The sequence below is a fragment of the Macaca thibetana genome, chromosome 3 (genome assembly GCF_024542745.1).
Source record: "Macaca thibetana thibetana isolate TM-01 chromosome 3, ASM2454274v1, whole genome shotgun sequence".
Classification (NCBI taxonomy): domain Eukaryota; kingdom Metazoa; phylum Chordata; class Mammalia; order Primates; family Cercopithecidae; genus Macaca; species Macaca thibetana.
Window position 1 is genome coordinate 143,650,997 of NC_065580.1, and position 14,602 is coordinate 143,665,598.

Genomic DNA, 14,602 nt, shown 5'->3' on the forward strand with positions numbered 1-14,602 from the left:
CGCTCTATCGCTGCAAGCTCCGCCTCCCGGGTTCACACCATTCTCCTGCCTCAGCCTCCCGAGTAGCTAGGACTACAGGCGCCCGCCACCTCGCCCGGCTAGCTTTTTGTATTTTTTTTTTTTTTAGTAGAGACGGGGTTTCACCGTGTTAGCCAGGATGGTCTCGATCTCCTGACCTCGTGATCCGCCCGTCTCGGCCTCCCAAAGTGCTGGGATTACAGGCTTGAGCCACCGTGCCCGGCCTGCCCGGCTAATTTTTGTATTTTTTAGTAGAGACGGGGTTTCACCATATTGGCCAGGCTGGTCTCGAACTCCTGACCTCATGATCTACCCACCTCAGCCCCCCAAAGTGCTGGGATTACAGGCATGAGCTACTGTGCCCGGCCATATTTTTTAATCTATAAAAATTCCTTCAAAAAAGGTGTAAAATGGGTGTTTTCTTACCAGCATACTATTTTTCTATGAAACTGCTTTCCAATTTTAGAAAAAGTAAAGATAGATTATTCAAACTTTTTTGAATTTCAAAAAATAAAAAGGCACACAGTGAAAAGTTTCCTCCCCACATATATTCCCCATCCACTCAGTTCCCATCATCCTCTCCAAACAGGTAACCACTGTTATTGGTTCCTCGTTTCACCTTCCAGGGAATCTGCATGTATCAACCATCACTTCCTCTTTCAAAAAACAAGAATGGGAGCACGCAATGCATATTTTCCTATACTTTGCTCTTGTATTTTTTTTTTTTTTTTTTGAGACAGAGTCTCACTCTGCTGCCCAGACTGGAGTGCAATGGCATAATCTCAGCTCACCGCAACCTCCGCCTCCCAGGCTCAAGCAATTCTCCTGCCTCAGCCTCCCGAGTAGCTGAGATTACAGGCGCATGCCACCAGGTCTGGCTAATTTTTGTATTTTTTTTTTTATTAGAGACAGAGTTTACCATGTTGGCCAGGCTGGTCTCGAACTCCTGACCTCAAATGACCCACCCGCCTCGGCCTCCCAAAGTGCTGGGATTATAGGTGTGAGCCACCGCACCCAGCCTGCTCTTGTAACTTAACAAGATATTTTGGAGATCTCTCCACGTCAACTAAGAAAAGAGCTTCCTCGTTCCTTTCTACAACTTTACAACCTCATTAACCATCTGGGTATGGACTTATCTGATAAGTTCCCTGCTTGCTGATGGACACTCAAGGCAATAAATAATCTCGTACCTATGTTATCTCACACGTGTACAAATATATCTGCAGGTTAAATTCCTAGAACTGGATTGCTGGGTCAAAGGATTTACACGCCTGTAATTTTTAAAGCTACTGCCTAAAGCACTTGTATCTATCAGGGTCCACCCAGAGAAAGAGACATCCAGAGCAACCATCCCTTTAAGAATCTGATATAGAGGGAATTTAATATAAGGAATTAGTGACAGGCGTGTTGGAAAAACTGAAAAGCCAAACAGGAAATGATAACCCAGAGATTAGCAACAGCAAGCTGCTGTTACCACTTCTCAAATAGAGAGTAAAAGGGAGGAGGTATTTCCAAGACTCAAAGACTAGGACCAAGGGGCAGAAGCTGGAGCCAAAAGGAGACAAGGCACCTGCCAGAGACTCTGCCTGAGGCAGACCCAGGGGAAATAACCTGTTTTCGTCCTTCCTCCTGCCATTCCTCCTGCCAGTGGCTCCCAGTGGCCAATCCCAGCCGGAAGCCAGCTGACCAAGGGCCTGGGAAATGTTGCCTGCAGGGGTGAGTCTCTGCAGGGAAAGGGCAAGAAATGGACCTGAGCCAACAGGACATGGGCTGGCCCTGCCTGTGACTAATTTACACTCCTACCCATCAATGTTTGAAACGGCCTTGCAGTTCAAACGTTTCAAACTGGAAACAGACTTTTCACACTTGGGGGTTATCGCCTGTCTGAAGGTGAAAGGTGGGAGCTCAGTCTAGTCTTAATTTGCATGTATTTTATTATGAACAAGGCTCAGCATCTCTTCACCTGAAGCACAGACACCTACACTGATCAGGGAGTGAAGGGGGCAGAGAGAGGAATGCCAATTAGAGTTAATTCACCTTGTCTGCCAGGGATGATCCATTCAGGACCATACATCAGACAGATGCCCAAAGAGGGCATGAAAACAATCCCAACGGGCCAAACTAGTCAGCCACCCTCCAAGTAGAGACTTAGCTGAAGAACTGCTCTCGAAAAACTGAAAGGCAACAAAGTCCCAAAGGAATTAAAGTGCCTTAACTACACTCTGCACACACTGTAAGGAACAATGTGTTCTCCTAATCTTGTAACCCCCTACTCCCTCCTCTTGTAACTGCCTTCCAGCCATTCACGCCACCATCCTCTCTCTCCTTATCTTGCATTGAAAGAACAATACAGTGGACAAAAAGCTAAATTAACTTATAAAAACAGCAAGTAGGAATCCATTTTTTAAGTCTTTTAATCTGACCATTAACAAAAAAAGACCTTTTCAATTATCTTTGGCCTCTGCGATAACTACTGTTGGAATAGATTATTTACCCTATCTTTTAAACAAGCCGAACTGACTCCCCCAGATACTGTTCAACATTATGTACCATACTCTAAAAATATACCAAAAAATGTTATGCTTTATAATCTGCTGGCAACTGAAAACGGTTTTCTTTCAAAGAGCTGAACTTTATTTTTTTAAACATGAATTTTAAAGCATTTTTTTAAAATCTAAATGGTATTAACTGTAAAGAGATATGTTAACTTCAAAACTTCCAACCGCCAAGAGTTAAATATAAGCACATAAAGTTTATACAATAATTACAATATCACTCATATTTCAAAACGTTTTCACCTGTTTCAAAAATAAATATCCTAATATTGCCAAAAATATTTTTAAGTGTCTGTCACACAGCAAGGGAGAAAGCTACTAATAAACTAAATCAATAAAGGTTAAAAGTTATTTTCCAGCACCTAACATGCTGGCTGGCATTTTGATGGGCAATCAATAAATAAATCCTCATTGTTGAATGTTCCAGTGAGATGAATTAAATGATACACTTAAAACATTCATGTCTTTGACGAGTTTTTTTTCAAATCTGAAATACACACTTATTTCAGAAACTTGGAAAATATAAAAAGAAAATAATCCATGTCACTAATTTTTATGTTGTTTAGACCATGATGTATAAAATGGCTTATTTTAATGGTTGTAAAATACTTCAATAAACTTCCCATAATTTACCTCACCATGCCCCTACTCTTGGCATTGCTGTTTCCAATTTTTTGCTATTATAAACAGCATAATACACATCTTTATATGTGAGGGGTTTAAGGTTGTTACCCTGTGATATATTCCCAGAAGAGATATTAACAACCCAAGGACAGTTTTAAGACTTTTGATATTTAATATCATGCTTTGTTACAGTACTCAAGATCTGCAAATTGCTGGAGCACATTAAAGCCGCCTTTTTTCCTCTTTATGCCTGCTTTTATCTTCAAGTCTACACTTCTTTACTCACAAAGCCCAAAGCACCTTACAAACAAAACTGCCAAGCCAGCTAGCTGCCTTGACGCTAATGTCCAACGTTTGCATATTACAGTTGTCTTTCTTTTCTAACAAGGGAAAACTGCTATGCCCAAATTGTGACAGGCAGGAAACACGACATCCACCGGGAATCCATTCCTTAGGATCTCATGGCTCCAGACGGACAGCCTGACTGTAGGAGGGTTCGCAACTCGGCTCCTTCGTTCCACAGCGCTCCCTTTTCATCAACACACCCACTCGGTGCCACAGTGCTACCCCAGCTTCAACTATGCGAAATGAACTCGCCAAATGCCATGACGGGTGCCAACTTCCCACCATCCTGGCTGCATAGCGTCTTTCAGCAAAAAAAAAAAATCACCCTCTGAGCAGCACTTGAATTCTAGAAGGCACCTTGATGATGAACCACTTCATCCTGAAGCATTCAATCCTGCTGATTCTTACAGGCAGCTGCTCCGGCAGCCTGTAATTAAGATTTCTCTAAACTGCTCCCTTATTACATGGGGTTCTGATGATTCTGATGATTTCTCTGTCAGCTCAAAGGAGATCTTTAGAAAAAAAAAAAAAAAAGTCTAGAGAACCTCAACTTCGGCTGTTCCTGTAAAAACACGGGCATTAACCCTTTGCTTTCCAAAGCGAACACCCACTCCATACAGAGGCACGTTTTTCTGTTTTTAAAATCTAATTCCCAGCATGACCTAGCAGTCATTTGTATTCCTCGAAATAATTTCCAACAAACACGATTCCTCCAGCAAGAGGAAACCGAACGTCAAGCACAAGACCACCTGGGCCACGCCGGGCACCGATCCGACCCACTCGGGAGCACACGGGGCTCCGGGCACACCTGGCTCTCCGGTCTCGCCTCGGTGCTGGGTGCAGCTCGTGACCCCCACCCTCGACCCCACGGAGTTTTTTGCTCACTCTGTCGCGTCTGCCGTTTCCTAAAACGTCTACCCTGACCTGGACTCCAGCTGGCCCCCTCCCCGTTCGAGCAAATCCAGCGACCGTTTCTGACCCAAAGCCAAGCAGACTGTCACGCTTTCCAACCGTTCCCCGGCCCTCCCCTCCTGTACCCCCGAGGAGCCTCCAGTGCAAAACTTTCCCCTCCCGGTTTCCCACCGGCTCAGCCGCTTCCGCCCACCTGAGCTGAAAGGGGGCGTCCGAAACGCCGGACTCCGGAGGGCGTGAACGCCCTTGGCGACAAGATGCGAGGAAGGTCGCCCCGCAAGGTCCCCCGCCCCAGAGGGGCGGCCCCCGAATCCCCGCCCGAGACTCCGGGGCGACCCCGGCCCGCAGCAGCCCTGGCCTGGTACCCAGACCCTCGCCAGCGGTGGACGGCGACCCCGGCCCGCCCCCTCCCTTGGGCCCCCGGAGACCCCGCCGCGGCCCCGGCCCGGCGCGCCTCAGGCCTCCAGCAGGCGCCGCCGCCGCTGCCGCTGCCTCCGACCCCCTCTCCTCCGGCGACCCCCGGTCCCCGGCCCCCGACCCCAGGCCGCCCGCAAGCCCGCCACACCTCCGACACTCACCGCCACCACCCTCGCCGCCGCCGTCTTCATCCATCTTGAGGCCACTCTCGCAGCCGGCGAGCCGGAGGCCGGCAACAGAGGGGCCGAGGGCTGGGGACGCCGCCGGAGCGAGCGCGCGGGAGACCGGGCGGCTCCTCAGCTCGCGGCCCGGGTCGCGGCCGGGCCTCCTCCCGCCGGGCGGGGCCTCGCTGTTCGGCGTGCCGTCACGTGACCCATGCCCCGCCTCTGCTCGCAGTGGGTGGGGCGTGGGGCCGCGCGGCCCCGCCCTCGGGGACCGGCCGGGCCCGGCGGCGTCTGTGCTGGGGGAGGCGGTAGACCCCGCCCCTGGGGTGCGGGCCGACGTGGTGCGAGTGAAACGAAGCCCCCTCGCCCTCAGCATTCCAGTAGCCTGCGGACGGGCGTGGGGCCCCGGACACTGGAACGCAACACTCTGCAAAACCCAGTGGCCAGGGGTGCAACATACACGTGCACTGGGGGTAAAAGATCAGGAAACGAACGCATTCAGAAGTCAGGCCTGGCTAAGCTCGGTGGTTCACACCTGTATTCCAATACTTTGAGAGGCCGAGGTGGGAGGATGGCTAGAGACCAGAAGTTGGAGACCAGTCCCGGTAACATAGCGAGACCCCGTCTCTACAGAAAATTTTTTTGATTACCTGGGCATGGTGGCCTGTGCTTGTAGTTCCAGCTACTGGGGAGGCTGAGGTATGAGGTCACGTCAGTTGAGTCCAGTAGGCAGAGGCTGCAGTGAGTTATCATTGCATCACTGCCCTCCAGTCTGGGTGTCAGAGTGAGACCCTGTCTCAAAAAAACAGACAAAGATCAGGCCTTCTCCTTCCTAAGACATGCATGTCAGAATAATTCCAGTCTTTCAGCTGTCTTATATATATTGGAGGCTCTCCTCCTTCCCTCCTGGTGAGTGCGTGTTTAAATTAACAAAATGCAGGGCTTGTAAATGAACGTGGTCGTGAGATTAGAACGGAATCCCAGTCCAACACACCTAGGGCTCAGCTCTCAAAGGGCATTGTAGGCGTTGGCCAATCTGGCAGCTGATGCCCTTGGAGTTTAGCGCCGGTCTCCCTTGGAGAGCTGCCAGCTGTCCTGGATTTATGATGCAGAAGGAGCTCTGAATTCAATTTCCCTTGGGCACAGCCAGGGTCCTCAGCGCGGGCCTCCTGGGCAGAAGGCCTCCCCTGGCCCCTGCTCCACATTGATGGATCTCCTCTCTCACTCCCCATATCTCGCTTCCAGTAACTCCTGAAGCATTGCTTGTGGCCCCTCCCAAGCCTTTCTGCTGGAACTCAATTGCATTAAAGAAAAGCAAACATTGTAATGGAGGAGATAGCTCATCTCTAATATAATTTTCCAGCAACTGTTTTATATTTACAAGCTGTCCATTGAACCAAAGGATCCTTCCGTTGTCATCTATCAAAGTGGACAACTTTCACCTTTTGGTTCAAGGTTGCAGGATGATTTCAAAGTTCAATCTCCTAATAACCTCAAGAATTAAACACCAAGCATTCTCGTGCAACCAAAGCCACGAGGGACACTTTTTTTTTTTTTTCTCCCGAGACCAGGTCTCGCTCTTTTGCCCAGTCTGGAGTGCAATGTCTCGAGTGATCCTCACACTTCAGCCTCCCAAATAGCTGGGACCATAGGTACACGCCACCACGCGTCAGCTAATTTTTGTATTCTTTTGTAGAGACGAGATCTTGCGACATTGCCCAGGCTTGTCTCAAATTTCTGGCCTCAAGCAATCCTCCCACCTTGGCCTCCCGAAGTGCTGGGATTACAGGCATGAGCCACCGCACCCAGCCAAGGGACACTTCTGCGTGCAAAGGTGTTTGATGGCTTGAGCGACAAAGAGTCACCAGAAAAGGGATCTGGGAGTCAGGAGATGTAGGGTTCAACCCCCAACCCCCAGACTCGGCTTCCTGATCTTGTTCCCGTCAGCTTTGTTATCTTGGAGATAAGAGCTTAGTTACGGAGAAAAAATGACAGTATTACTTTGAACTTGATAATGAGATATGTGGAGCTTTGAACTCAAAGATACTATCAATTATAAATGCTTTTTCATGTCAATTCTTAATTCTTTAGGTGTCTTAGAATGTGATCCACAGGTGCTTTTTTTTCTTAGAGTTTTAATCTGAAAGTGGCTTCTCTGATCTCCATCTAATCAGACTAAAGCACAGCCCAGTTACATAAGCAGGATATTATATTATCCCCATAGTTTAGCCTGGGCTTGCATTTCAACAAATTCTGCAAAAACGTTGGGGGATAAAGGCTTTGGGTGTCATCTGTGCACTTTAATGGGGAAATTGGAAGACTTCAAAATCTTCACAACTCGAAGGAATTAATATCTAATGGAAAAATTAGATATTTGCAAAAAGAAGTGTTTTCCAGCATCTCTCAAATCCCACCAAGATAGCAATGATCTAATCTGCTTACACACATATTATCTCTACATACGGGAACATTAACTATTTTCGTTATCCACTAAGATAGGCACTCACTTTATGCATAGTTTATGAGTGGTTTGCTCAGATGTTGAAAGTTTTATAAGTGAATTTGTAAGGAAAATAATTCATGCAGCAGGCAACACTGCAGAATAACAAATATTAAACCCAATTATTAAATCATCGCAATCATTTGGTCAGATGATAAATATTTAGGTACCTCCTGTATTCCAGACACTGTCCTAGGTGCTGGGAAAATGATGAAAAAGATAAATTCAGTCCCCAGGATTTTTTTTTTTTTTTTTTTTTTTTTTTTTTTGACACGGAGTGTCGTTCTGTCATCCAGGCTGGAGTGCAGTGGTGCAATCTTGGCTCACTGCAAGCTCTGCCTCCCATGTTCTGGCCATTCTCCTGCCTCAGCCTCCCGAATAGCTGGGACTACAGCTACAGGCGCCTGCTACCACACCCGGCTAATTTTTTGTATGTTTAGTAGAGATGGGGTTTCATTGTGTTAACCAGGATGGTCTCAATCTCCTGACCTCATGATCCACCCTCCTTGGCCTCCCAAAGTGCTGGGATTACAAGCGTGAGCCACCACGTCCGGCCCAGTCCCCAGGTTTATGGAACGGATGGCCTAGAAGGAATACAGCCATTAAGCAAATAAATATTGAATTGTAATTTTCACATCTGACTCTGTAGACTTTCTCATAGTATTTGCTATTTCATGTGAATTGGGTTTGCAGCCTTAAAACTGCTTTAGGGGCTGGGCGCAGTGGCTCATGCCTGTAATCCCAGCACTTTGGGAGGCTGAGGCTGGCAGATCATGAGGTCAAGAGTTTGAGACCCGCCTGGCCAACATGATCAAACCCCATCTTTACCAAAAATATAAAAAATTAGCTGGGCATGGCCAGGCATGGTGGCTCATGCCTGTAATCCCAGCACTTTGGAGGCTGAGCTGGGCAGACCACTTGAAGTCAGGAATTCGAGAGCAGCCTGGCCAACATGGTGAAACCCCATCTCTACTAAAACTGCAAAAATTAGCCAGGCGTGGTGGCAGGCGCCTGTAACCCCAGCTACTCAGGAAACTGAGGCAGGAGAATCACTTGAACCCAGGGAGTGGAGGTTGCAGTGAGCCGAGATCGTGCCACTGCACTCCAGCATGGGCGACAAGAGCGAGACTCCATCTCAAAAAAAAAAATTGTAATTTTGACATCTGACTCTGTAGACTTTCTCATAGTATTTGCTATTTCACGTGAATTGGCTTTGCAGACTTAAAAGTGCTTCAGGGCTGGGCATAGTGACTCATGCCTGTAATCCCAGCACTTTCAGAGGCCAAGGCAGGGGGATCGCTTGAGCCCAGGAGTTCAGGACCAGCCTGGGCAACATAGCAAACCATATCTCTACAAAACAATAAAATAAAACATAAATCACACCTGTAATCCCAGCACTTTGGGAGGACGAAGCAGGTGGATCCTTTGAGCTCAGGAGATCGAGATCAGCCTGGGCAACATGGCAAAACCCCATCTCTACAAAAAATACAAAATCTAATTAGCTGAGCATGGTGACACAAGCCTGTAGTCCCAGCTACTTGGGAGGCTGAGGTAGGAGGATCGCTTGAGCCTGGAATGCAGAGGTTGCAGTGAGTGGAGATCGCACCACTGCACTCCACCCTGGGTTACAGAGCCAGACCCTGTCTCAGGAAAAAAAAAAAAAAAGTATTAGCCGGGTGAGGTGGTGCACACTTGTAGTCCCAGCTACTCAGGAGGCTAAGCCCAGAGGTTGAGGCTGCAGTGAGCCGTAATCCCAACACCGTACTTCAACCTGGGCAACAGAGTGAGACCCTATCTCAAAACAAAACAAAACAAAAAAACTCCTTCAGGACACAGACCTTTATCCTGTCTCTGCTGTCTGCTGCAGGGTGAGGCCATGTCAAAAAAGCGACAACAACAATATTTGTTACCACTGCTGGATGAATAGGGCCATCAAAAATGGGAAACATTTTGAAAACATGTTGAAATCCAGTTATCAGCATTTTGACCACTGCAGAAATAGTTTAAGAAATCGAGAATGTGAACATTCCGGAAAGGTTAGAGGACTTCTTCTTTGAACATTCATCCATCCTCCAAGTGAAAGTCTGTGAAATCAGACAGAAGTGTCCTCTCCCAGCGCTGAGGGTCCCAAGAGCCAAAACCCTGCCAAGTTTCTTGATGCTTGGCCATAAAGAGGCTTCCCGAGCTACCCAGGCTAGAGCTACTCCAGACCCTGCCTGCAGCAGCTCTCATCTCCCCTGCTAACGATTAAGAAATGCAGGCACGGCCGGGCGCGGTGGCTCAAGCCTGTAATCCCAGCACTTTGGGAGGCCGAGGCGGGCGGATCACAAGATCAGGAGTTCGAGACCACGGTGAAACCCCGTCTCTACTAAAAATACAAAAAAATTAGCTGGGCGCAGTGGCGGGCGCCTGTGGTCCCAGCTACTTGGGAGACTGAGGCAGGAGAATGGCAGGAACCTGGGAGGCGGAGCTTGCAGTGAGCCGAGATCGCGTCACTGCACTCCAGCCAGGGGAACAGAGCGAGACTCCGTCTCAAAAAAAAAAAAAAAAAAAAAAAAAGAAATGCAGGCACAAATGTGACTGTCAGCAGATGGGGACTCAAGTAATCTGTTACATCGGGGAACTGTCGCAGTCCGGAGAAGACACGCACTGTGGCTAGCTCACTGTCACCTTACAGGTAGGAAAGGAAAGGAATATTTTCTGCAACCTAATTTCATTTAGGAAGGAAAACATCTCATTGGAATGGAGATGATCTCGTGCAAATTAACATGCTCCATTCTGCTCAGGCAAATGACAGGGGTCCAAGAGTTAAGTCACATCCTTATTAAATTTTCAAAAGCCCAGACATTCCAACCTTCACAATACTCTGTCTCTCTTTCCAGCCGTTCAATGCTGTCCACCTTGGCCTTATTCTTCTATCCCCAGAATAATCCACACAATTGACATCAGTTCCCTGGCCTCACATTACCAAGGGCAGCTTAATTCCTTTTAGATTGATTAGTGACTTGCATTTTTGTGAGAACAAAGGTAGTCAGATTTCTCTATGGTAAACTTGGAACAAATAATTTGACCACAGTTTGAACTATTTGTCATTGGAAGAAAAACATTATATCCACTCAAAACAGCCTTAGTACTAAGAGTTATTATATACAAGGTGTTTTCTATAGTACTAAAAACGGTTATTCTTATCTACTTATTATTTTTTTTGAGAGAGTGTCTCGCTCTGTTGCCCAGGCTAGAGTGCAGTGGTGCGATCACAGTTCATTGCAGCCTCAAACTCCTGGCCTCAAACAACCCTCCCATCTCAGCCTCCCGGGAAACTGGGACCAGAGGCAAGCACCACCACACCCAGCTAATTTTTTATTTTATTTTTATTTTTGTAGATTCTCACTGTGTTGCCCAGATTGGTCCTGAACTCCTGGGCTCAAGCAATCCTCCTGCTTCAGCCTTGCAAAGTGCTGGGATTGCGGGTGTGAGCCACTGCGCCTGGCCTGGTTCTTCATTTTTATATGTCCCTGACCTACTAAAATCAACAAAAAAAATTAATTTAAAAAATTAAGTTGGTCAGAGTCTGCAGCATGCAGCTTAAAATCATCAAGAGAATCCATCCAGGGATGCAGAGTGTACTACTGGACAGGCAATTAAAAAGAAAAAGGGTGAAAATGACAACCAACAAGATGTAGCACATCTGTGTCTGCGATCATGGTTCTTGGAATAGAAAATGTGCTCCAAGGCCGGGCGCGGTGGCTCAATGCCCGTAATCCCAGCACTTTGGGAGGCTGAAGCAGGCAGATCACGGGGTCAGGAGTTCCAAATGAGCTTGACCAACATGGAGAAACCCCATCTCTACTAAAAAATTAGCCGGGCTACAAAAATTAGCCGGGCTTGGTGACGCACGCCTGTAATCCCAGCTACTCAGGAAGCTGAGGTGCCGAGAGGCGGCGGTTGCAGTGAGCTGAGATTGCGCCACTGCATTCCAGCCTGGGAGACAGAGCAAGGCTCCGTCTCAAAAAAGAAAGTGCTCCTAGCCAGCAATCAAGCGTCCGAACACCAGTCACAGGGCATTGTCAGCTGGAGGGCCTAACGGCACCCAAGCCAATGTGATACTGTAATTTGGCTTACAGGACAGCAAAAGCCATCCATGAGTTCTGGTCATTACACCAAGTAATGACCCGTAATTGTCACTGGGTCCCACCCATGATATATCACAAGGTACCACCTAGGCTCTAAAATCAGATGGCCCAGGCACTTTTGTTTCTTGGCTGTGTGACCTTGGGCAAGTTGCTTCACCTCTCTCTGCCCTAGTTCCTGTGAAATTTCTGTGAAATGGAAGTAACAACAACCCTGGCCCATACAGTTACTGCGAGAACTAGATGCTGTTGTATACAGTGTGTAGCACACAATAAGCACTCAATAAACACTCGTCATTGTTATCCACAGAAGTAGGAAGTTTTCTCCACCTCTGATTCACAAGCCGGAGGGAATCTGTCTGCCCAGCTGGGAGGCAAAGCTGAGTTTCGGTGAGGGCTCCCTCCTTCCACCGCCACGTTCTCGTTGCTGTCTCTCCCTCCAAGTCTGCCTTTTGGAACTCACCCCTGCCATGGTCCGTGGTCCCTGTTTATGTGTCTCCACTGCATACCTCATCAGTCTGCCAAATAACTAGGTTCTTAGGGCCACAGACACACGTGTGCGTTTTCATAAGGGAATCTGGGGACTCCAAGCCTCCTCTTTTTGTTAGTTTCTTGATTCAGCAACCTGCTTCTGGACAGGCATGGTGGTGCATGTCTGTAATCCCAGCACTTCGGGAGGTTGAGGATTGCTTGAGGCTAGGAGGTCAAGGTCAGCCCGGGTAACAGAGTAAGACCTTGTTGCTACAAACAAAACCAAACCTATTTCTTAGCCTCTCTACCACATAGACCCTGGGGATTCAACAGAAGACAGCAGACAATGACTTTTTAATTTTTATTTATTTATTTATTTATTTATTTTTGAGACAGGGTGTCAGGCCCAAGCTGGAGCGCAATAGTGTAACCATGGCTCACCGCAGCCTCAGCCTTGCCAGCTCAAGCGATCCTCCCACCTCAGCCTCCTGAGTAGCTGACAGGGGCACACCACCACACCTGGCTAATTTTCAAAAACCGTTTGCAGACACGAGGTCTCGGTATGTTGCCCAAAGTGAGCTCAAACTTCTGAGCTGAAGTGATCCTCCCACACTGGCTTCCTGAAGTTCTAGGATGACAGGCCTGAGCCACCGTGCCCAGGCAGTCAGTGACCTACCTTCAGTGAAGGACTTGTCAGAACCCAGCACCTGGAATCACTATGAGAGCCCCGGAAACCTTCAACACCCTTACAGCGGCCAACTCTCCTTCGCTTAGAAAAGTTTAAAAAGAGACCAGCCTGGGCAACATAGTGAGACCCTGTCTCTACAAAAGATTTAAAAATTAGCTAGGTGTGGTGTCATGCACTTGTACTCCCAGCTACTTGGGAGACTGAGATGGGAGGATTGGTTGAGTCCAGGACTTTCAGGCTGCAGTGAGCTGTGATCACGCCACTACTGCATTCCAGCCTGGCAACAGAGTGAGACTCCGCCTAAAAAAAAAAATATGTCTATATAGAAAAAATGTCTACATAGAAAATTCCAGTTGGGTGTGGTGTCTCACGCCTGTAATCCCAGCACATTGGGAGGCTGAGGCAGGAGGATCACTTGAGCTCAGTTTGAAGATCAGCCTGGTCAACATGGTGAAACTCTGTCTCTACTAAAAATACAAAAATTAACCGGGCGTCGTGGTGGGCACCTGTAATCCCAGTTACTGGAGAGGCTGAGGCAGGAGAATCGCTTGAACCCGAGAGGCAGAGGTTGCAGTGAGCCAAGATCGTGCCACTACTCTCTAGCCTGGGCAACAGAGTGAGACTGTCTCAAAAAAGAAAAAAAAAAAAAAAAAAAAAAAATTCCAAAGAATCTATAAAAACCTCCTAGAACTCATAAGTGAATTCAGCAAGGTTACAGGATATGAGATTAATATATATAAATCAATCATATTTCTATTAATATGTACCAGCAACGAACACATGGAATCTAAAATTTGAAACAAAATGCAATGTACAATTTCTTAAAACAAACAAACAAACAGGTGAGGACTAAGCCCGGTGACTCATACCTGTAATCCTAGCACTATGGGAGGCCAAAGTAGGTGGATCACCTGAGGTTGGGAGTTCAAGACCAGCCTGACCAACATGAAGAAACCCTATTAAAAATACAAAATTAGCCGGGCGTGGTGGCACATGCCTGTAGTCCCAGCTACTCGGGACGCTGAGGCAGGAGAATCACTTGAACCCAGGAGGCGGAGGTTGCAGTGAGCTGAGATCGCACCATTGCTCTCCAGCCTGGGCAACAAGAGCGAAACTCCATCTCAAAAACAAAACAAAACAAAACAAAAAAACACGAGTGTAAATTTAACAAAACATGTACAGGATTTGTATGTTGAAAATGACAAAGCACTGAAATAGAAGAACTCAGACTCTATCCAAATAAACAGGGAGGTATGTTGTGTTCATGGATTAGAATATTCAACATAGTAAAGATACCAATTATCCCCAAATTGAGATACATGTTTAAAGCAATTCCTATCAAAATTCCAGCAAGATGTTTAGTAAATATAGCCAAGATTATTCTAAAACTTATATAGAAAGACAAAGGAACTAAAATAGCTCAAACAGGCTGGACGCAGTGGTTCATGCCTGTAATTCCAACACTTTGGGAGGCCAAGGTGGGTGGATCACTTGAGGTCAGAAGTTCAAGATTAGCCTGGCCAACATGGTGAAACCCTGTCTCTACTAAAAACACAAAAATTAGGGTGTGGTGGCACATGACTGTATTCCCAGCTACTCCGGAGGCTGAGGCAGGAGAATCGCTTGACCCGGGAGGCGGAGGTTGCAGTGAGCTGAGATTGCGCCACTGCACTCCTGCTTGGGCGACAGATCGAGACTTCGTCTCAAAAACAAATAAATAAATAAAATAAAATAGCTCAAACAATTTGGGAAAAGAAAAAGTAGGAGAAATCACTGTA

General features: G+C 47.2%; 2 protein-coding genes across 3 annotated transcripts in view; one reads left to right on the plus strand and one right to left on the minus strand.

Moving 5' to 3' along the window:
- Positions 1–5,231, minus strand: part of CYTH3 (cytohesin 3) — a 114,646-nt gene extending 109,415 nt beyond the window's left edge. For both annotated transcript variants that reach the window (XM_050784137.1, XM_050784136.1), the window contains exon 1: positions 5,033–5,231. In XM_050784137.1, coding sequence (XP_050640094.1) covers positions 5,033–5,066 — 34 coding nt within the window. In that variant the 5' untranslated portion in view covers positions 5,067–5,231. The remainder of the gene's footprint in view (positions 1–5,032) is intronic.
- The window catches only part of RAC1 (Rac family small GTPase 1), a 396,460-nt gene that overhangs the window by 241,209 nt on the left and 140,649 nt on the right, over positions 1–14,602 (plus strand). The gene's annotated exons all lie outside the window — the stretch shown is intronic.